Raw genomic sequence first — 23,394 nt, 5'->3', positions numbered from 1 at the left:
GCGAGGCCAGGCTGAATCTGTAGCTCCAGGCCGCGAGGCCAGGCTGAATCTGTAGCTCCAGGCCGCGAGGGACAGGCTGAATCTGTAGCTCCAGGCCGCGAGGCCAGTCTGAATCTGTAGCTCTAGGCAGCGAGGCCAGGCTGAATCTGTAGCTCCAGGCAGCGAGGCCAGGCTGAATCTGTAGCTCCAGGCAGCGAGGCCAGGCTGAATCTGTAGCTCCAGGCCGCGAGGCCAGGCTGAATCTGTAGCTCCAGGCCGCGAGGCCAGGCTGAATCTGTAGCTCCAGGCCGCGAGGCCAGGCTGAATCTGTAGCTCCAGGCCGCGACGCCAGGCTGAATCTATAGCTCCAGGCAGCGAGGCCAGGCTGAATCTGTAGCTCCAGGCAGCGAGGCCAGGCTGAATCTGTAGCTCCAGGCAGCGAGGCCAGGCTGAATCTGTAGCTCCAGGCAGCGAGGCCAGGCTGGATCTGTAGCTCCAGGGCTAGGCAGAGAGGCCAGGCTGAATCTGTAGCTACAGGCAACGAGGCCAGTCAATCTGTAGCTCAAGGCAGCGAGGTCAGGCTGAATCTGTAGCTCCAGGCAGCGAGGCCAGTCTGAATCTGTAGCTCCAGGCAGCGAGGTCAGGCTGAATCTGTAGCTCCAGGCAGAGAGGCCAGGCTGAATCTGTAGCTCCAGGCAGCGAGGCCAGTCTGAATCTGTAGCTCCAGGCAGCGAGGTCAGGCTGAATCTGTAGCTCCAGGCAGAGAGGCCAGGCTGAATCTGTAGCTCCAGGCAGCGAGGCCAGGCTGAATCTGTAGCTCCAGGCCGCGAGGCCAGGCTGAATCTGTAGCTCCAGGCAGCGAGGCCAGGCTGAATCTGTAGCTCCAGGGCTAGGAAGCGAGGCCAGGCTGAATCTGTAGCTCCAGGCAGCGATGCCAGTCTGAATCTGTAGCTCTAGGCCAGTCTGAATCTGTAGCTCCAGGCAGCGAGGCCAGTCTGAATCTGTAGCTCCAGGCAGCGAGGTCAGGCTGAATCTGTAGCTCCAGGCCGCGAGTCCAGGCCGAATCTGTAGCTCCAGGGCTAGGCAGCGAGGCCAGGCTGAATCTGTAGCTCCAGGCCGCGACGCCAGGCTGAATCTATAGCTCCAGGCAGCGAGGCCAGGCTGAATCTGTAGCTCCAGGCAGCGAGGCCAGTCTGAATCTGTAGCTCCAGGCAGCGAGGCCAGTCTGAATCTGTAGCTCCAGGCAGCGAGGTCAGGCTGAATCTGTAGCTCCAGGGCTAGGCAGCGAGGCCAGGCTGAATCTGTAGCTCCAGGCAGCGAGGCCAGGCCTAATCTGTAGCTCCAGGGCTAGGCAGCGAGGCCAGGCTGAATCTGTAGCTCCAGGGCTAGGCTGCGAGGCCAGGCTGAATCTGTAGCTCCAGGGCTAGGCAGCGAGGCCAGGCTGAATCTGTAGCTCCAGGGCTAGGCAGCGAGGCCAGGCTGAATCTGTAGCTCCAGGCCGCGAGGCCAGGCTGAATCTGTAGCTCCAGGCAGCGAGGCCAGGCTGAATCTGTAGCTCCAGGCAGCGAAGCCAGGCTGAATCTGTAGCTCCAGGCCGCGAGGCCAGGCTGAATCTGTAGCTCCAGGCCGCGAGGCCAGGCTGAATCTGTAGCTCCAGGCCGCGAGGCCAGGCTGAATCTGTAGCTCCAGGCCGCGACGCCAGGCTGAATCTATAGCTCCAGGCAGCGAGGCCAGGCTGAATCTGTAGCTCCAGGCAGCGAGGCCAGGCTGGATCTGTAGCTCCAGGGCTAGGCAGAGAGGCCAGGCTGAATCTGTAGCTACAGGCAACGAGGCCAGTCAATCTATAGCTCCAGGCAGCGAGGCCAGGCTGAATCTGTAGCTCCAGGCAGCGAGGCCAGTCTGAATCTGTAGCTCCAGGCAGCGAGGCCAGTCTGAATCTGTAGCTCCAGGCAGCGAGGTCAGGCTGAATCTGTAGCTCCAGGCCGCGAGTCCAGGCCGAATCTGTAGCTCCAGGGCTAGGCAGCGAGGCCAGGCTGAATCTGTAGCTCCAGGCAGCGAGGCCAGGCTGAATCTGTAGCTCCAGGCAGCGAGGCCAGGCTGAATCTGTAGCTCCAGGCCGCGAGGCCAGGCTGAATCTGTAGCTCCAGGCCGCGAGGCCAGGCTGAATCTGTAGCTCCAGGCCGCGAGGCCAGGCTGAATCTGTAGCTCCAGGCCGCGAGGCCAGGCTGAATATGTAGCTCCAGGCAGCGAGGCCAGTCAATCTGTAGCTCCAGGCAGCGAGGCCAGGCTGAATCTGTAGCTCCAGGCAGCGAGGCCAGGCTGAATCTGTAGCTCCAGGCAGCGAGGCCAGGCTGAATCTGTAGCTCCAGGCAGCGAGGCCAGGCTGAATCTGTAGCTCCAGGCAGCGAGGCCAGGCTGAATCTGTAGCTCCAGGCCGCGAGGCCAGGCTGAATCTGTAGCTCCAGGCAGCGAGGCCAGGCTGAATCTGTAGCTCCAGGGCTAGGAAGCGAGGCCAGGCTGAATCTGTAGCTCCAGGCAGCGATGCCAGTCTGAATCTGTAGCTCTAGGCCAGTCTGAATCTGTAGCTCCAGGCAGCGAGGCCAGTCTGAATCTGTAGCTCCAGGCAGCGAGGTCAGGCTGAATCTGTAGCTCCAGGCCGCGAGTCCAGGCCGAATCTGTAGCTCCAGGGCTAGGCAGCGAGGCCAGGCTGAATCTGTAGCTCCAGGCCGCGACGCCAGGCTGAATCTATAGCTCCAGGCAGCGAGGCCAGGCTGAATCTGTAGCTCCAGGCAGCGAGGCCAGTCTGAATCTGTAGCTCCAGGCAGCGAGGCCAGTCTGAATCTGTAGCTCCAGGCAGCGAGGTCAGGCTGAATCTGTAGCTCCAGGGCTAGGCAGCGAGGCCAGGCTGAATCTGTAGCTCCAGGCAGCGAGGCCAGGCCTAATCTGTAGCTCCAGGGCTAGGCAGCGAGGCCAGGCTGAATCTGTAGCTCCAGGGCTGAGCTGCGAGGCCAGGCTGAATCTGTAGCTCCAGGGCTAGGCAGCGAGGCCAGGCTGAATCTGTAGCTCCAGGGCTAGGCAGCGAGGCCAGGCTGAATCTGTAGCTCCAGGCCGCGAGGCCAGGCTGAATCTGTAGCTCCAGGCAGCGAGGCCAGGCTGAATCTGTAGCTCCAGGCAGCGAAGCCAGGCTGAATCTGTAGCTCCAGGCCGCGAGGCCAGGCTGAATCTGTAGCTCCAGGCCGCGAGGCCAGGCTGAATCTGTAGCTCCAGGCCGCGAGGCCAGGCTGAATCTGTAGCTCCAGGCCGCGACGCCAGGCTGAATCTATAGCTCCAGGCAGCGAGGCCAGGCTGAATCTGTAGCTCCAGGCAGCGAGGCCAGGCTGGATCTGTAGCTCCAGGGCTAGGCAGAGAGGCCAGGCTGAATCTGTAGCTACAGGCAACGAGGCCAGTCAATCTATAGCTCCAGGCAGCGAGGCCAGGCTGAATCTGTAGCTCCAGGCAGCGAGGCCAGGCTGGATCTGTAGCTCCAGGGCTAGGCAGAGAGGCCAGGCTGAATCTGTAGCTACAGGCAACGAGGCCAGTCAATCTATAGCTCCAGGCAGCGAGGCCAGGCTGAATCTGTAGCTCCAGGCAGCGAGGCCAGTCTGAATCTGTAGCTCCAGGCAGCGAGGCCAGTCTGAATCTGTAGCTCCAGGCAGCGAGGTCAGGCTGAATCTGTAGCTCCAGGCCGCGAGTCCAGGCCGAATCTGTAGCTCCAGGGCTAGGCAGCGAGGCCAGGCTGAATCTGTAGCTCCAGGCCGCGAGGCCAGGCTGAATATGTAGCTCCAGGCAGCGAGGCCAGTCAATCTGTAGCTCCAGGCAGCGAGGCCAGGCTGAATCTGTAGCTCCAGGCAGCGAGGCCAGGCTGAATCTGTAGCTCCAGGCAGCGAGGCCAGGCTGAATCTGTAGCTCCAGGCAGCGAGGCCAGGCTGAATCTGTAGCTCCAGGGCTAGGCAGCGAGGCCAGGCTGAATCTGTAGCTCCAGGCAGCGAGGCCAGGCCTAATCTGTAGCTCCAGGGCTAGGCAGCGAGGCCAGGCTGAATCTGTAGCTCCAGGGCTAGGCTGCGAGGCCAGGCTGAATCTGTAGCTCCAGGGCTAGGCAGCGAGGCCAGGCTGAATCTGTAGCTCCAGGGCTAGGCAGCGAGGCCAGGCTGAATCTGTAGCTCCAGGCCGCGAGGCCAGGCTGAATCTGTAGCTCCAGGCAGCGAGGCCAGGCTGAATCTGTAGCTCCAGGCAGCGAAGCCAGGCTGAATCTGTAGCTCCAGGCCGCGAGGCCAGGCTGAATCTGTAGCTCCAGGCCGCGACGCCAGGCTGAATCTGTAGCTCCAGGCCGCGACGCCAGGCTGAATCTATAGCTCCAGGCAGCGAGGCCAGGCTGAATCTGTAGCTCCAGGCAGCGAGGCCAGGCTGAATCTGTAGCTCCAGGCAGCGAGGCCAGGCTGAATCTGTAGCTCCAGGCAGCGAGGCCAGGCTGGATCTGTAGCTCCAGGGCTAGGCAGAGAGGCCAGGCTGAATCTGTAGCTACAGGCAACGAGGCCAGTCAATCTGTAGCTCAAGGCAGCGAGGTCAGGCTGAATCTGTAGCTCCAGGCCGCGAGGCCAGGCTGAATCTGTAGCTCCAGGCCGCGAGGCCAGGCTGAATCTGTAGCTCCAGGCCGCGAGGCCAGGCTGAATCTGTAGCTCCAGGCAGCGAGGCCAGGCTGAATCTGTAGCTCCAGGCAGCGAGGCCAGGCTGGATCTGTAGCTCCAGGGCTAGGCAGAGAGGCCAGGCTGAATCTGTAGCTACAGGCAACGAGGCCAGTCAATCTGTAGCTCAAGGCAGCGAGGTCAGGCTGAATCTGTAGCTCCAGGCCGCGAGGCCAGGCTGAATCTGTAGCTCCAGGCCGCGAGGCCAGGCTGAATCTGTAGCTCCAGGCCGCGAGGCCAGGCTGAATCTGTAGCTCCAGGCCGCGACGCCAGGCTGAATCTATAGCTCCAGGCAGCGAGGCCAGGCTGAATCTGTAGCTCCAGGCAGAGAGGCCAGTCAATCTGTAGCTCCAGGGCTAGGAAGCGAGGCCAGGCTGAATCTGTAGCTCCAGGCAGCGATGCCAGTCTGAATCTGTAGCTCTAGGCCAGTCTGAATCTGTAGCTCTAGGCCAGTCTGAATCTGTAGCTCCAGGCAGCGAGGCCAGTCTGAATCTGTAGCTCCAGGCAGCGAGGTCAGGCTGAATCTGTAGCTCCAGGCCGCGAGTCCAGGCCGAATCTGTAGCTCCAGGGCTAGGCAGCGAGGCCAGGCTGAATCTGTAGCTCCAGGCAGCGAGGCCAGGCTGGATCTGTAGCTCCAGGGCTAGGCAGAGAGGCCAGGCTGAATCTGTAGCTACAGGCAACGAGGCCAGTCAATCTGTAGCTCAAGGCAGCGAGGTCAGGCTGAATCTGTAGCTCCAGGCCGCGAGGCCAGGCTGAATCTGTAGCTCCAGGCCGCGAGGCCAGGCTGAATCTGTAGCTCCAGGCAGCGAGGTCAGGCTGAATCTGTAGCTCCAGGCCGCGAGTCCAGGCCGAATCTGTAGCTCCAGGGCTAGGCAGCGAGGCCAGGCTGAATCTGTAGCTCCAGGCAGTGAGGCCAGGCTGAATCTGTAGCTCCAGGCAGCGAGGCCAGGCTGAATCTGTAGCTCCAGGCCGCGAGGCCAGGCTGAATCTGTAGCTCCAGGCCGCGAGGCCAGGCTGAATCTGTAGCTCCAGGCCGCGAGGCCAGGCTGAATATGTAGCTCCAGGCAGCGAGGCCAGTCAATCTGTAGCTCCAGGCAGCGAGGCCAGGCTGAATCTGTAGCTCCAGGCAGCGAGGCCAGGCTGAATCTGTAGCTCCAGGCAGCGAGGCCAGGCTGAATCTGTAGCTCCAGGCAGCGAGGCCAGGCTGAATCTGTAGCTCCAGGGCTAGGCAGCGAGGCCAGGCTGAATCTGTAGCTCCAGGCAGCGAGGCCAGGCCTAATCTGTAGCTCCAGGGCTAGGCAGCGAGGCCAGGCTGAATCTGTAGCTCCAGGGCTAGGCTGCGAGGCCAGGCTGAATCTGTAGCTCCAGGGCTAGGCAGCGAGGCCAGGCTGAATCTGTAGCTCCAGGGCTAGGCAGCGAGGCCAGGCTGAATCTGTAGCTCCAGGCCGCGAGGCCAGGCTGAATCTGTAGCTCCAGGCAGCGAGGCCAGGCTGAATCTGTAGCTCCAGGCAGCGAAGCCAGGCTGAATCTGTAGCTCCAAGCCGCGAGGCCAGGCTGAATCTGTAGCTCCAGGCCGCGAGGCCAGGCTGAATCTGTAGCTCCAGGCCGCGAGGCCAGGCTGAATCTGTAGCTCCAGGCCGCGAGGCCAGGCTGAATCTGTAGCTCCAGGCAGCGAGGCCAGGCTGAATCTGTAGCTCCAGGCAGCGAGGCCAGGCTGAATCTGTAGCTCCAGGCCGCGAGGCCAGGCTGAATCTGTAGCTCCAGGCCGCGAGGCCAGGCTGAATCTGTAGCTCCAGGCCGCGAGGCCAGGCTGAATCTGTAGCTCCAGGCCGCGAGGCCAGGCTGAATCTGTAGCTCCAGGCCGCGAGGCCAGGCTGAATATGTAGCTCCAGGCAGCGAGGCCAGGCTGAATCTGTAGCTCCAGGTAGCGAGGCCAGGCTGAATCTGTAGCTCCAGGCAGCGAGGCCAGGCTGAATCTGTAGCTCCAGGGCTAGGCAGCGAGGCCAGGCTGAATCTGTAGCTCCAGGCAGCGAGGCCAGGCCTAATCTGTAGCTCCAGGGCTAGGCAGCGAGGCCAGGCTGAATCTGTAGCTCCAGGGCTAGGCTGCGAGGCCAGGCTGAATCTGTAGCTCCAGGGCTAGGCAACGAGGCCAGGCTGAATCTGTAGCTCCAGGGCTAGGCAGCGAGGCCAGGCTGAATCTGTAGCTCCAGGCCGCGAGGCCAGGCTGAATCTGTAGCTCCAGGCAGCGAGGCCAGGCTGAATCTGTAGCTCCAGGCAGCGAAGCCAGGCTGAATCTGTAGCTCCAGGCCGCGAGGCCAGGCTGAATCTGTAGCTCCAGGCCGCGAGGCCAGGCTGAATCTGTAGCTCCAGGCCGCGAGGCCAGGCTGAATCTGTAGCTCCAGGCAGCGAGGCCAGGCTGAATCTGTAGCTCCAGGCAGCGAGGCCAGGCTGGATCTGTAGCTCCAGGCAGCGAGGCCAGGCTGGATCTGTAGCTCCAGGCAGCGAGGCCAGGCTGGATCTGTAGCTCCAGGCAGCGAGGCCAGGCTGAATCTGTAGCTCCAGGCAGCGAGGCCAGTCAATCTGTAGCTCCAGGCAGCGAGGCCAGGCTGAATCTGTAGCTCCAGGCAGCGAGGCCAGGCTGAATCTGTAGCTCCAGGCAGCGAGGCCAGGCTGAATCTGTAGCTCCAGGCAGCGAGGCCAGGCTGAATCTGTAGCTCCAGGGCTAGGCAGCGAGGCCAGGCTGAATCTGTAGCTCCAGGCAGCGAGGCCAGGCCTAATCTGTAGCTCCAGGGCTAGGCAGCGAGGCCAGGCTGAATCTGTAGCTCCAGGGCTAGGCTGCGAGGCCAGGCTGAATCTGTAGCTCCAGGGCTAGGCAGCGAGGCCAGGCTGAATCTGTAGCTCCAGGGCTAGGCAGCGAGGCCAGGCTGAATCTGTAGCTCCAGGCAGCGAGGCCAGGCTGAATCTGTAGCTCCAGGCAGCGAGGCCAGGCTGAATCTGTAGCTCCAGGCAGCGAAGCCAGGCTGAATCTGTAGCTCCAGGCCGCGAGGCCAGGCTGAATCTGTAGCTCCAGGCCGCGAGGCCAGGCCGAATCTGTAGCTCCAGGCAGCGAGGCCAGTCTGAATCTGTAGCTCCAGGGCTAGGCAGCGAGGCCAGGCTGAATCTGTAGCTCCAGGCAGCGAGGCCAGGCCTAATCTGTAGCTCCAGGGCTAGGCAGCGAGGCCAGGCTGAATCTGTAGCTCCAGGCCGCGAGGCCAGGCTGAATCTGTAGCTCCAGGGCTAGGCAGCGAGGCCAGGCTGAATCTGTAGCTCCAGGGCTAGGCAGCGAGGCCAGGCTGAATCTGTAGCTCCAGGCAGTGAGGCCAGGCCAAATCTGTAGCCACACTCCTTCCACTGAGTGGATCAAACAGGCGGCACACATGTGAGCCAGACACCCACCAAGACCCATTAACACACACACTATAACAACAAGCGCCTGTTGGAATCCAGCTCAGTCTCTTACCCCCCTCATTTTTGACAGGGAAGACGCAGAGCCGAGCCGACACACACAGGGCCAGACCCCCCCCCCCCCCCCCCAAACACACTGCATGCCAACATGGCTTGGCTGTTACTCTGTGTAAATAGCTGCCAGTAACTTAGAAGATAAAGGACTCCAATACCTCCCTCTGGCAGGCCATGGAGAGAGGAAAGCCGCCGCAAAGAGAGGAGGGGGGGGGTCATTACGTGTAGTCTGGCCCAGGACTGGGAAGGTGAACGGAAAGGCTCTGGAGCAACGAACCGCCCTTGCTGTCTCGCCTGGCCGGTTCCCCTCTTTCCACTGGGATTCTCTGCCTCTAACCCTAATACAGAGGCTGAGTCACTGGCTTTACTGGGGCTCTTTCATGCCGTGCCTGAGAGGGGTGGGTTGAGTCACTGATGTGATCTTCCTGTCTGGGTTGGCGCCCCCCCTTGGGTTGTGCCGTATGGAGATCTTTGTGGGCTATACTCGGCCTTGTCTCGGGATGGTAAGTTGGTGGTTGAAGATATCCCTCTAGTGGTGTGGGGGCTGTGCTTTGGCAAAGTGGGTGGGGTTATATCCTTCCTGTTTGGCCCTGTCCAGGGGTGTCCTCGGATGGGGCCACAGTGTCTCCTGACCCCTCCTGTCTCAGCCTCCAGTATTTATGCTGCAGTAGTTTGTGTCGGGGGGCTAGGGTCAGTTTGTTATATCTGGAGTACTTCTCCTGTCCTATTCGGTGTCCTGTGTGAATTTAAGTGTGCTCTCTCTAATTCTCTCTCTCGGAGGACCTGAGCCCTGGGACCATGCCTCATGCTACACATGTTACCTGAGGAGAGAGTAGGCTTCAGCTGAGAGGGGGTGAGGGGTGTATGGGAGCTCAGGCCAGCCCACCAGTATGGTCCAGCATCCACAGTATCAGATTCCTCTTGAAGCCTTTGTCTGGCTTCACTCTCGGGTTACCCATAGGTTCACCTGGTCAGCACAGTAACACTAGTCCCCTCCAGTCTCCACAGCCTCACCGTGACCCTCCTGGGAGAATCAAACTGCCCTCAGTCACATCCTGAGGGCTTCCAAAGAGACCTGAGCCCAGTAACTAGCCTAAACGAATAGTTCACATTCATTAGACTGCTGCCTCCCCACCTATTTAGGTGAGACTGGATCCCATGCACCCCCCCCCACACACACTTGTTTAGGTGGGACTTTGGGCCATGACACAGTCATAGCCGCCCCCCACCCCATGTAAAATATTAAATGAATAAGGTTAACTTTTTGGGGGGGCTTGGCTATGACAGTATATTACAAAATCAGTCTGCCAGTCCTTTTGACAGTATATTTACTACCTATCAGTCTGCCAGTCCTTTTCAGTCTATTTACTACAAATCAGTCTGCCAGTCCTTTTACTACAAATCAGTCTGCCAGTCATTTTGACAGTATATTTACTACCTATCAGTCTGCCAGTCCTTTTCAGTACTTTTACTACAAATCAGTCTGCCAGTCCTTTTACTACAAATCAGTCTGCCAGTCCTTTTGACAGTATATTTACTACCTATCAGTCTGCCAGTCCTTTTCAGTCCTTTTACTACAAATCAGTCTGCCAGTCCTCTTGACAGTCTATTTACCACAGATCAGTCTGCCAGTCCTTTTACTACCTATCAGGCTGCCAGTCCTTTTGACAGTCTATTTACTACCTATCAGTCTGCCAGTCCTTTTCAGTCTATTTACTACAAATCAGTCTGCCAGTCCTTTTCAGTCTATTTACTACCTATCAGTCTGCCAGTCCTTTTACTACAAATCAGTCTGCCAGTCCTTTTACTACAAATCAGTCTGCCAGTCCTTTTACTACAAATCAGTCTGCCAGTCCTTTTACTACAAATCAGTCTGCCAGTCCTTTTACTACAAATCAGTCTGCCAGTCCTTTTGACAGTATATTTACTACCTATCAGTCTGCCAGTCCTTTTCAGTCTATTTACTACAAATCAGTCTGCCAGTCCTTTTACTACAAATCAGTCTGCCAGTCATTTTGACAGTATATTTACTACCTATCAGTCTGCCAGTCCTTTTCAGTACTTTTACTACAAATCAGTCTGCCAGTCCTTTTACTACAAATCAGTCTGCCAGTCCTTTTGACAGTATATTTACTACCTATCAGTCTGCCAGTCCTTTTCAGTCCTTTTACTACAAATCAGTCTGCCAGTCCTCTTGACAGTCTATTTACCACAGATCAGTCTGCCAGTCCTTTTACTACCTATCAGGCTGCCAGTCCTTTTGACAGTCTATTTACTACCTATCAGTCTGCCAGTCCTTTTCAGTCTATTTACTACAAATCAGTCTGCCAGTCCTTTTACTACAAATCAGTCTGCCAGTCCTTTTACTACAAATCAGTCTGCCAGTCCTTTTGACAGTCTACTACAAATCAGTCTGCCAGTCCTTTTACTACAAATCAGTCTGCCAGTCCTTTTACTACAAATCAGTCTGCCAGTCCTTTTGACAGTCTATTTACTACCTATCAGTCTGCCAGTCTGTTTGACAGTCTATTTACTACAAATCAGTCTGCCAGTCCTTTTGACAGTCTATATACTACCTATCAGTCTGCCAGTCCTTTTGACAGTCTATTTACTACAAATCTGCCAGTCCTGCCAGTCCTTTTGACAGTCCTTTTTACTACAAATCAGTCTGCCAGTCCTTTTGACAGTCTATATACTACAGATCAGTCTGCCAGTCCTCTTGACAGTCTATATACTACAAATCAGTCTGCCAGTCCTTTTGACAGTATATTTACTACCTATCAGTCTGCCAGTCCTTTTGACAGTCTATTTACTACAAATCAGTCTGCCAGTCCTTTTGACAGTCTATATACTACAAATCAGTCTGCCAGTCCTTTTACTACAAATCAGTCTGCCAGTCCTTTTGACAGTCTATATACTACAAATCAGTCTGCCAGTCCTTTTACTACAAATCAGTCTGCCAGTCCTTTTACTACAAATCAGTCTGCCAGTCCTTTTGACAGTATATTTACTACCTATCAGTCTGCCAGTCATTTTGACAGTCTATATACTACAAATCAGTCTGCCAGTCCTCTTGACAGTCTATTTACTACAAATCAGTCTGCCAGTCATTTTACTACAAATCAGTCTGCCAGTCCTTTTGACAGTCTATATACTACAAATCAGTCTGCCAGTCCTCTTGACAGTCTATATACTACAAATCAGTCTGCCAGTCCTTTTGACAGTCTATTTACTACCAGTCTGCCAGTCCTCTTGACAGTCTATTTACTACAAATCAGTCTGCCAGTCCTCTTGACAGTCTATTTACTACAAATCAGTCTGCCAGTCCTCTTGACAGTCTATTTACTACAAATCAGTCTGCCAGTCCTCTTGACAGTCTATTTACTACAAATCAGTCTGCCAGTCCTTTTGACAGTATTTACTACAAATCAGTCTGCCAGTCCTTTTGACAGTCTATTTACTACAAATCAGTCTGCCAGTCCTTTTGACAGTCTATTTACTACAAATCAGTCTGCCAGTCCTTTTGACAGTCTATTTACTACAAATCAGTCTGCCAGTCCTTTTGACAGTCTATTTACTACAAATCAGTCTGCCAGTCCGTTTGACAGTATTTACTACAAATCAGTCTGCCAGTCCTTTTGACAGTATTTACTACAAATCAGTCTGCCAGTCCTTTTGACAGTATTTACTACAAATAAGTCTGCCAGTCCTTTTGACAGTCTATTTACTATCAGTCTGCCAGTCCTCTTGACAGTCTATTTACTATCAGACTGCCATTCCTTGATTTTACATGATGTCAAGCAAAGAGGCACTGGGTTTGAAGGTAGGCCTTGAAATACATACACAGGTACACCTCCAACTGACTCAAATGATGTCCATTAGCCTATCAGAAGCTTCTAAAGCCATGACATCATCTTCTGGAATTTTCCAAGCTGTTTAAAGGCACAGTGAACTTAGTGTATGTAAACCTCTGACCCACTGGAATTGTGATACGGTGAATTATAAGTGAAATGATCTGTCCGTAAACTATTTTTGGAAAAATGACTTGTGTCATGCAAAGTAGATGCCCTAACCGACTTGCCAAAACTGTAGTTTGTTAACAAGAAATGTGTGGAGTGGTTGAAAAACAAGTTTTAACGACTCCAACCTCAGTGTATCTAAACGTCAGACTTCAACTGCAGCTCATGTCAGCTGAACAAAGACAATTTGAGTTTGAGATTTGGCAAGCAGCCAGTTCAAAATGGAAACTGTGTGACACACCTAACTGTATGTGACAGAGATAGTGTATGTCCCCAGCTGGCTAGCCCAACTACTGAAGGAGACAAACCGATTATAACCACTCACCAGAGAGCACAGACTGGTGAAATGTCAACAACATGTCAACAGCCATGTCCACTGACCAGAACAGAGTAAACAGCCATGTCCACTGGCCAGAACAGAGTAAACAAAGTGTCCACTAACCAGAACAGAGTAAACAGCCATGTCCACTGGCCAGAACAGAGTAAACAAAGTGTCCACTGGCCAGAACAGAGTAAACAAAGTGTCCACTGGCCAGAACAGAGTAAACAGCCATGTCCACTGGCCAGAACAGAGTAAACAAAGTGTCCACTAACCAGAACAGAGTAAACAAAGTGTCCACTAACCAGAACAGAGTAAACAGAGTAAACAAAGTGTCCACTGACCAGAACAGAGTAAACAAAGTGTCCACTGGCCAGAACAGAGTAAACAAAGTGTCCACTGACCAGAACAGAGTAAACAAAGTGTCCACTAACCAGAACAGAGTAAACAAAGTGTCCACTAACCAGAACAGAGTAAACAAAGTGTCCACTAACCAGAACAGAGTAAACAAAGTGTCCACTAACCAGAACAGAGTAAACAAAGTGTCCACTGACCAGAACAGAGTAAACAAAAGTGTCCACTGACCAGAACAGAGTAAACAAAGTGTCCACTCAACAAAGTGTCCACTGACCAGAACAGAGTCAACAAAGTGTCCACTGACCAGAACAGAGTAAACAAAGTGTCAACAAAGTGTCCACTGACCAGAACAGAGTCAACAAAGTCCACTGGCCAGAACAGAGTAAACAAAGTGTCCACTGGCCAGAACAGAGTAAACAAAGTGTCCACTGGCCAGAACAGAGTAAACAAACAATGTCCACTGGCCAGAACAGAGTAAACAAACAATGTCCACTGGCCAGAACAGAGTAAACAAAGTGTCCACTGGCCAGAACAGAGTAAACAAAGTGTCCACTGGCCAGAACAGAGTAAACAAATGTCCACTGGCCAGAACAGAGTAAACAAAGTGTCCACTAACCAGAACAGAGAAACAAACAGAGTAAACAAAGTGTCCACTGACCAGAACAGAGTAAACAAAGTGTCCACTGGCCAGAACAGAGTAAACAAACAATGTCCACTGACCAGAACAGAGTAAACAAAGTGTCCACTGACCAGAACAGAGTAAACAAAGTGTCCACTGACCAGAACAGAGTAAACAAAGTGTCCACTAACCAGAACAGAGTAAACAAACAATGTCCACTAACCAGAACAGAGTAAACAAAGTGTCCACTGACCAGAACAGAGTAAACAAAGTGTCCACTGACCAGAACAGAGTAAACAAAGTGTCCACTGACCAGAACAGAGTAAACAAAGTGTCCACTGACCAGAACAGAGTAAACAAAGTGTCCACTGACCAGAACAGAGTAAACAAACAGTGTCAACAAACAGTGTCCACTGACCAGAACAGAGTAAACAAAGTGTCCACTAACAGAACAGAGTAAACAAAGTGTCCACTGACCAGAACAGAGTAAACAAAGTGTCCACTGACCAGAACAGAGTAAACAAACAAAGTGTCCACTAACCAGAACAGAGTAAACAAACAATGTCCACTGACCAGAACAGAGTAAACAAAGTGTCCACTGACCAGAACAGAGTCAAAAAGTGTCAAAGTGTCCACTGACCAGAACAGAGTAAACAAACAATGTCCACTGACCAGAACAGAGTAAACAAAGTGTCCACTGACCAGAACAGAGTAAACAAAGTGTCCACTGACCAGAACAGAGTCAACAAAGTGTCAACAAAGTGTCCACTGACCAGAACAGAGTAAACAAACAATGTCCACTGACCAGAACAGAGTAAACAAAGTGTCCACTGACCAGAACAGAGTAAACAAAGTGTCCACTGACCAGAACAGAGTCAACAAAGTGTCAACAAAGTGTCCACTGACCAGAACAGAGTCAACAAAGTGTCCACTGACCAGAACAGAGTAAACAAAGTGTCCACTGACCAGAACAGAGTCTGGTCTGGTCGTTCTGTCTCAGCCCTCACATCACCATTAACACAGCATCTAGCTGTGGGTCCTGGTCGCTCTGTCTCAGCCCTCACATCACCATTAACACAGCATCTAGCTGTAGGTCCTGGTCGTTCTGTCTCAGCCCTCACATCACCATTATCACAGCATCTAGCTGTGGGTCCTGGTCGTTCTGTCTCAGCCCTCACATCACCATTAACACAGCATCTAGCTGTGGGTCCTGGTCGTTCTACTGTATCAGCCCTCACATCACCATTAACACAGCATCTAGCTGTGGGTCCTGGTCGTTCTACTGTCTCAGCCCCTCACATCACCATTAACACAGCATCTAGCTGTGGGTCCTGGTCGCTCTACTGTATCAGCCCTGACATCACCATTAACACAGCATCTAGCTGTGGGTCCTGGTCGTTCTGTCTCAGCCCTCACATCACCATTAACACAGCATCTAGCTGTGGGTCCTGGTCGTTCTACTGTATCAGCCCCCACATCACCATTAACACAGCATCTAGCTGTGGGTCCTGGTCGCTCTACTGTATCAGCCCTCACATCACCATTAACACAGCATCTAGCTGTGGGTCCTGGTCGTTCTACTGTCTCAGCCCTCACATCACCATTAACACAGCATCTAGCTGTGGGTCCTGGTCGTTCTGTCTCAGCCCTCACATCACCATTAACACAGCATCTAGCTGTGGGTCCTGGTCGTTCTGTCTCAGCCCTCACATCACCATTAACACAGCATCTAGCTGTGGGTCCTGGTCTTTCTACTGTATCAGCCCTCACATCACCATTAACACAGCATCTAGCTGTGGGTCCTGGTCGTTCTACTGTCTCAGCCCTCACATCACCATTAACACAGCATCTAGCTGTGGGTCCTGGTCGTTCTGTCTCAGCCCTCACATCACCATTAACACAGCATCTAGCTGTGGGTCCTGGTCGTTCTACTGTATCAGCCCTCACATCTAGCTGTGGGTCCTGGTCGTTCTACTGTCTCAGCCCTCACATCACCATTAACACAGCATCTAGCTGTGGGTCCTGGTCAGCCCTCACATCACCATTAACACAGCATCTAGCTGTGGGTCTACTGTATCAGCCCTCACATCACCATTAACACAGCATCTAGCTGTGGGTCCTGGTCGCTCTACTGTATCAGCCCTCACATCACCATTAACACAGCATCTAGCTGTGGGTCCTGGTCGTTCTACTGTCTCAGCCCTCACATCACCATTAACACAGCATCTAGCTGTGGGTCCTGGTCGTTCTACTGTCTCAGCCCTCACATCACCATTACCATTAACACAGCATCTAGCTGTGGGTCCTGGTCGTTCTACTGTCTCAGCCCTCACGTCACCATTAACACAGCATCTAGCTGTGGGTCCTGGTAGAGGCAGTTCTACTGTATCAGTGGGGTCAGTAGAGAGGCATCACTGTTCTCCCCAAACAATGTAAGAGTCTGAGTCCAAAGGGGGACACAGCACCACCTTGTAAAATAAAATCCTGCAGACACTCTCTCACACAGGTCCCTGAACCTCCAGCCTGAACTGTCCCCTAACGTTCTAGTATCCTCCAGCATGCACTGTCCCCTCACGTTCTAGCATCCTCCAGACTGTCCCCTAACGTTCTAGTATCCTCCAGCCTGTCCCCTAACGTTCTAGTATCCTCCAGACTGTCCCCAACGCTCTAGCATCCTCCAGCCTGTCCCCTAATGTTCTAGTATCCTCCAGCCTGTACTGTCCCCTAACGTTCTAGTATCCTCCAGCCTGTACTGTCCCCTAACGTTCTAGTATCCTCCAGACTGTCCCCTAACGTTCTAGCATCCTCCAGACTGTCCCCTAACGTTCTAGTATCCTCCAGCCTGTCCCCTAACGTTCTAGTATCCTCCAGCCTGTACTGTCCCCTAACGTTCTAGTATCCTCCAGCCTGTCCCCTAACGTTCTAGTATCCTCCAGCCTGTACTGTCCCCTAACGTTCTAGTATCCTCCAGCCTGTACTGTCCCCTAACGTTCTAGTATCCTCCAGCCTGAACTGTCCCCTAACATTCTAGTATCCTCCAGCCTGTCCCCTAACGTTCTAGTATCCTCCAGCCTGCACTGTCCCCTAACGTTCTAGTATCCTCCAGCCTGTCCCCTAACGTTCTAGTATCCTCCAGCCTGTACTGTCCCCTGACGTTCTAGTATCCTCCAGCCTGTCCCCTAACGTTCTGGTATCCTCCAGCCTGTCCCCTAACGTTCTAGTATCCTCCAGCCTGTCCCCTAACGTTCTAGTATCCTCCAGACTGTACTGTCCCCTAACGCTCTGGTATCCTCCAGACTGCACTGTCCCCTAACGTTCTAGTATCCTCCAGCCTGCACTGTCCCCTAACGTTCTAGTATCCTCCAGCCTGCACTGTCCCCTAACGTTCTAGTATCCTCCAGCCTGTACTGTCCCCTAACGTTCTAGTATCCTCCAGCCTGCACTGTCCCCTAACGTTCTAGTATCCTCCAGCCTGAACTGTCCCCTAACGTTCTAGTATCCTCCAGCCTGTCCCCTAACGTTCTAGTATCCTCCAGCCTGCACTGTCCCCTAACGTTCTAGTATCCTCCAGCCTGTCCCCTAACGTTCTAGTATCCTCCAGCCTGTACTGTCCCCTAACGTTCTAGTATCCTCCAGCCTGTACTGTCCCCTGACGTTCTAGTATCCTCCAGCCTGTCCCCTAACGTTCTGGTATCCTCCAGCCTGTCCCCTAACGCTCTAGTATCCTCCAGCCTGTCCCCTAACGTTCTAGTATCCTCCAGACTGTACTGTCCCCTAACGTTCTGGTATCCTCCAGACTGCACTGTCCCCTAACGTTCTAGTATCCTCCAGCCTGCACTGTCCCCTAACGTTCTAGTATCCTCCAGCCTGCACTGTCCCCTAACGCTCTAGTATCCTCCAGCCTGTACTGTCCCCTAACGTTCTAGTATCCTCCAGCCTGCACTGTCCCCTAACGTTCTAGTGTCCTCCAGCCTGTCCCCTAACGTTCTAGTGTCCTCCAGCCTGTCCCCTAACGTTCTAGTGTCCTCCAGCCTGCACTGTCCCCTAAAGTTCTAGTATCCTCCAGCCTGCACTGTCCCCTAAAGTTCTAGTATCCTCCAGCCTGCACTGTCCCCTAACGTTCTAGTATCCTCCAGCCTGTCCCCTAACGTTCTAGTATCCTCCAGCCTGTACTGTCCCCTAACGTTCTAGTATCCTCCAGCCTGCACTGTCCCCTAACGTTCTAGTATCCTCCAGCCTGTCCCCTAACGTTCTAGTATCCTCCAGCCTGTCCCCTAACGTTCTAGTATCCTCCAGACTGTACTGTCCCCTAACGTTCTAGTATCCTCCAGACTGTACTGTCCCCTAACGTTCTAGTATCCTCCAGCCTGTACTGTCCCCTAACGTTCTAGTATCCTCCAGACTGTACTGTCCCCTAACGTTCTAGTATCCTCCAGCCTGTACTGTCCCCTAACGTTCTAGTATCCTCCAGCCTGTACTGTCCCCTAACGTTCTAGTATCCTCCAGCCTGTACTGTCCCCTAACGTTCTAGTATCCTCCAGCCTGTACTGTCCCCTAACGTTCTAGTATCCTCCAGCCTGTCCCCTAACGTTCTAGTATCCTCCAGCCTGAACTGTCCCCTAACGTTCTAGTATCCTCCAGCCTGAACTGTCCCCTAACGTATCCTCCAGCCTGTCCCCTAACGTTCTAGTATCCTCCAGACGGACAGATACGAGGGAGAAGCTCTTGGTTTTAGGAACCTTGGTCCCCCCCTCCCCCAGTCAAAGCCAGGTCCAGGTAGTTCTACTGAGCACTACTTTACGACAGGTTGTCAGGTACTCACCCTCTCCCCGGGTCCAGAGAGATGGCTCGGGGCTGGTCCAGGTAGTTCTACTGAGCACTACTTTACTACAGGTTGTCAGGTACTCACCCTCTCCCCGGGTCCAGAGATGGCTCGGGCTGGTCCAGGTAGTTCTACTGAGCACTACTTACTACAGGTTGTCAGGTACTCACCCTCTCCCCGGGTCCAGAGAGATGGCTCGGGGCTGGTCCAGGTCCTGCCAGAAGAGAACTCTCCGTAACGATCCATCCAGCTCGGCCACCTCTATCCGATTGGTCTCGGAGTCCGTCCAGTACAGCTTCCTGCCTAACCAGTCACAGGCCAGGCCGTCCGGGGACGCCAGCCCCGATACAACCACCGTCTGGGCGGCGGCCGCTGAGCCGGGCCCTGATTGGTTGAAGGTGGTGCGTTTGATTGCCTCCCTCGCTGACGTCACCCAGTAGACCAATCCCTGAGCGTATACGTAGTCCAGAGCGGCGGCGTCCCTCCAGACCGCCCACCACCACCGTGGCGTTGGCCCTGCCGTGAGCCGCATCCACCAGCCGCAGGTCCCGTCGGTTGGCATAGAGCAGGAGGGGTACACCTGGTGGGGGAGGGGGTAGGGTCAGACAGAAATACTATACAGTCATACAACACCCCTACAGTACTACAACACCCCTACTACAGTACTACAACACCCCTACTACAGTACACCCCCCCCCCCAGAGAGAAGAGGACAGAGACTATATGACTACAACTAGAGGTCCCAGTTGGTATGGGTTACCCCCTCCCAGAGAGAAGAGGAACCTGCCAGCCCAATCTGAATACTGGTGACTACCACCACATGCCAAAGTACCCCAACAACCACCACTTGCGAGCGAATCGCTGAAGGCTTTTCCCAAGTGGCCCCTATTCCCTATCATGATGCACTATCACTAGTGCCTGGGCTGTGTTCAAAAATAGTGCACTAGAGGGAATAGGTGTCCATTTGGGACAAACCCCAAGGTCAAACTGCAGCTCCGTGCCTCAGACTATGTGCTTCTGACTGACTGGGGGGGGGGGGGTCAGAACACGGGGCAGCTCACTGAAGTCCTACAACACTGACACACTATGACAAGAGCAAATAGAGGGGAAATTGCATCTTCAGGACACTTAAAAACAAAATGATTTTTTGTTGTTGTTAACAGTAACTTTGCAGTAAGTTTTTTTTTAACACCAGTAGAAATGGTTGGCTATCTGAAGGGCCCAAGTCAGCTGGGGGCCAGACGGCCGGGGGCCAGACGGCCAAGTCAGCCGGGGGCCAGACGGCCGGGGGCCAGACGGCCAAGTCAGCCGGGGCCAGACGGGCCGGGGCCAGGGCCAGACGGCCGGGGGCCAGACGTCGGGCCGGGGCCAGACGGCCAAGTCAGCCGGGGGCCAGACGGCCAAGTCAGCCGGGGGCCAGACGGCCAAGTCGGCCGGGGCCAGACGGCCAAGTCAGCCGGGGGCCAGACGGCCAAGTCAGCCGGGGGCCAGACGGCCAAGTCAGCCGGGGGTCAGACGAGTCAGATTCAACAACCACTGTCTGTTTCAACATCAACCAACCAAGGAGAAACGTTCAACTTCATTTGGTTAAGAGCTGGATCTATTCCTCTCTGTAGGGACCCCGCCGCTACAGGACCCCGGGCCGCTACAGGGACCCCGGCCGCTACAGGGACCCCCGGCCGCTACAGGGATATAACACTACAAACAGATTGAACAATTTTCTAGAGGCAGCTTGTACTTCAGACCGAAACGTCTCTGAACAAGGTCCAAACTTTAGTTATCCTCCATGTTGTCTTGAGGCCAGTGCTTTTCTGATCCAAACACGCCAGTCCTCTCCGATCCAAAAACACCCGTGATTTCTGAGAACAGTTGAATGGAAGTTGAACCACTTTTCCTTTCATCCACGTCATCCAATATGGCTGCCAGATGGTGAGCGAGAGGGTCTAGCCTACTGTAGCCAGTATTACTGCTCAATACTACTCTACTCAGACGTGACTACCACTATCAGCCTATGAGCCCAAGGTAGTGGACTATTATAGGGTCATTTGGGATGCATCCTATGGGCCCGGGTCCAAGGTAGTGGACTATTATAGGGAGTCATTTGGGATGCAGCCTATGGGCCCAAGGTAGTGGACTATTATAGGAACAGGAGTCATTTGGGAACCACTGAATTCAATACCACCCAGACTAGACTGAAAACATTCTCATCACATAGTATCTGAAGACTAGTTTCAGAGGACACGGTGAAAAACCCATTTCCCAATGATAGTCTAGCTATGCCAACTGAATAGGAAGTGCACTAACAGCAGTAGCAAACTGAATAGGAAGTGCACTTCACTGAACAGCAGTAGCAAACTGAATAGGAAGTGCACCAACGCCACTGAACAGCAGTAGCAAACTGAATAGGAAGTGCACTTCACTGAACAGCAGTAGCAAACTGAATAGGAAGTGCACTAACGCCACTGAACAGCAGTAGCAACCTGAATAGGAAGTGCACTAACGCCACTGAACAGCAGTAGCAACCTGAATAGGAAGTGCACTAACTTCACTGAACGACAGTAGCAAACTGAATAGGAAGTGCACTAACTTCACTGAACGACAGTAGCAAACTGAATAGGAAGTGCACTAACAGCAGTAGCAAACTGAATAGGAAGTGCACTAACAGCAGTAGCAAACTGAATAGGAAGTGCACTAACGGCAGTAGCAAACTGAATAGGAAGTGCACTTCACTGAACGGCAGTAGCAAACTGAATAGGAAGTGCACTAACGCTCTGAACGGCAGTAGCAACCTGAATAGGAAGTGCACTTCACTGAACGGCAGTAGCAAACTGAATAGGAAGTGCACTAACGTCACTGAACAGCAGTAGAAACCTGAATAGGAAGTGCACTTCACTGAACGACAGTAGCAAACTGAATAGGAAGTGCACTAACTTCACTGAACAGCAGTAGCAACCTGAATAGGAAGTGCACTTCACTGAACGCACAGTAGCAAACTGAATAGGAAGTGCACTAATAGAAGTGCTTCACTGAACAGCAGTAGCAAACTGAATAGGAAGTGCACTTCACTGAACGGCAGTAGCAAACTGAATAGGAAGTGCACTAACGCACTGAACGGCAGTAGCAAACTGAATAGGAAGTGCACTTCACTGAACGACAGTAGCAAACTGAATAGGAAGTGCACGTCACTGAACGGCAGTAGCAAACTGAATCGTCTTCACACCGGTGTGGTAGTTAGAACCTATCTGATTCTACCAAAGCCTTGAATAAACTAAAGTCTACATTTCCATCTTGTAGGTGATTTTAAACCCTTTAAATCAAAAACCAGGGAAAGCCTAGGCAAAGATATGATGGGTATGACTGCTTCCTCTCCATAGTTCAACACAGTGACCTCACCTGCCTTACCCTACTATAAAGATACCTCCCATCCATAGTTCAACACAGTGACCTCACCTGCCTTACCCTACTAGAGATACTTCAACACAGTGACCTCACCTGCCTTACCCTACTAGAAAGATACTCCCATCCACACAGTGACCTCACCTGCCTTACCCTACTAGAGAGATACTTCAACACAGTGACCTCACCTGCCTTACCCTACTAGAAAGATACTTCAACACAGTGACCTCACCTGCCTTACCCTACTAGAAAGATACTTCAACACAGTGACCTCACCTGCCTTACCCTACTAGAAAGATACTTCAACACAGTGACCTCACCTGCCTTACCCTACTAGAGAGATACTTCAACACAGTGACCTCACCTGCCTTACCCCAGATAATAGAGAATGAAACCTTAGGTTTATGTGAGAATGAAACCTAGTCCAGATTGAATGAGGTTTATGTGAGAATGAAACCTAGTCCAGATTGAATGAGGTGTATGTGAGAATGAAACCTAGTCCAGATTGAATGAGGTTTCTGAGAATGAAACCCAGTCCAGATTGAATGAGGTTTATGTGAGAAGGAAACCTAGTCCAGATTGAATGAGGTGTACGTGAGAAGATTGAAACCTAGTCCAGATTGAATGAGGTGTAAGAATGAAACCTAGTCCAGATTGAATGAGGTGTATGTGAGAATGAAACCTAGTCCAGATTGAATGAGGTTTATGTGAGAATGAAACCTAGTCCAGATTGAATGAGGTTTATGTGAGAAGGAAACCTAGTCCAGATTGAATGAGGTGTATGTGAGAATGAAACCTAGTACAGATTGAATGAGGTGTATGTGAGAATGAAACCCAGTCCAGATTGAATGAGGTGTATGTGAGAATGAAACCTAGTCCAGATTGAATGAGGTGTATGTCCAGAGAATGAAACCTAGTCCAGATTGAATGAGGTGTATGTGAGAATGAAACCTAGTCCAGATTGAATGAGGTGTATGTGAGAATGAAACCCAGTCCAGATTGAATGAGGTGTATGTGAGAATGAAACCTAGTCCAGATTGAATGAGGTGTATGAAACCTAGTCCAGATTGAATGAGGTTTAGAATGAAACCCAGTCCAGATTGAATGAGGTGTATGTGAGAATGACACCTAGTCCAGATTAATGCTGTCCAGATTGAAGATTATGTGAACAAGATTGAATGGAATCCATGATTATTTGAAACCCAGATGTTTATGTGACACAGCCACCAAGCAGTGGAAAAAACTAATATTTATGTGAGAGCAAATAGGCCTATGACATATTGGTGTATAGCTGGTTATGAGAATGAAACCTACCAATCCAATGAGGTGAGCCTAGTTTGAATGACTGTACAACACCTAGTCCAGATTGAATGAGAATGTCAACTGTTCTGTGGAGAATCCATCCAGTTGAATTTTATGTTAAACCTTTTATATCATTCACCTGTCAATTGAATGTTGTTAGTCCAGATTGCTCTTAACAAATGAATGAGGTGTATGTGAGAATGAAACCTACAAAATGAGTCTTGTCTGTGGAATGGCACCTTTTTAAATGGAACATAACGCAGATTGAACGTTATTGTTAGCCAGTGTAGCTAGTCAGATTGAATCACCCAGTCTTGAATGGGATCAGGGTGTCTTGAATGAGGTGTATGTGAGAATGAAAC

The 23,394-nt window shown here is 52.6% G+C and overlaps 1 protein-coding gene across 1 annotated transcript in view; it reads right to left on the bottom strand.

Annotated features, from left to right (window-relative positions):
- The window catches only part of LOC115120970 (low-density lipoprotein receptor-related protein 6-like), a 123,233-nt gene that overhangs the window by 98,268 nt on the left and 1,571 nt on the right, over window positions 1-23,394 (bottom strand). The window contains 2 exon segments of the mRNA XM_065017062.1: window positions 18,505-18,815; window positions 18,817-18,914. Coding sequence (XP_064873134.1) covers window positions 18,505-18,815; window positions 18,817-18,914 — 409 coding nt within the window.

This window comes from Oncorhynchus nerka, unplaced genomic scaffold (genome assembly GCF_034236695.1).
Source record: "Oncorhynchus nerka isolate Pitt River unplaced genomic scaffold, Oner_Uvic_2.0 unplaced_scaffold_311, whole genome shotgun sequence".
In the NCBI taxonomy this organism is placed as follows: Eukaryota; Metazoa; Chordata; class Actinopteri; order Salmoniformes; family Salmonidae; genus Oncorhynchus; species Oncorhynchus nerka.
This window is presented reverse-complemented; position numbering and strand designations above follow the sequence as displayed.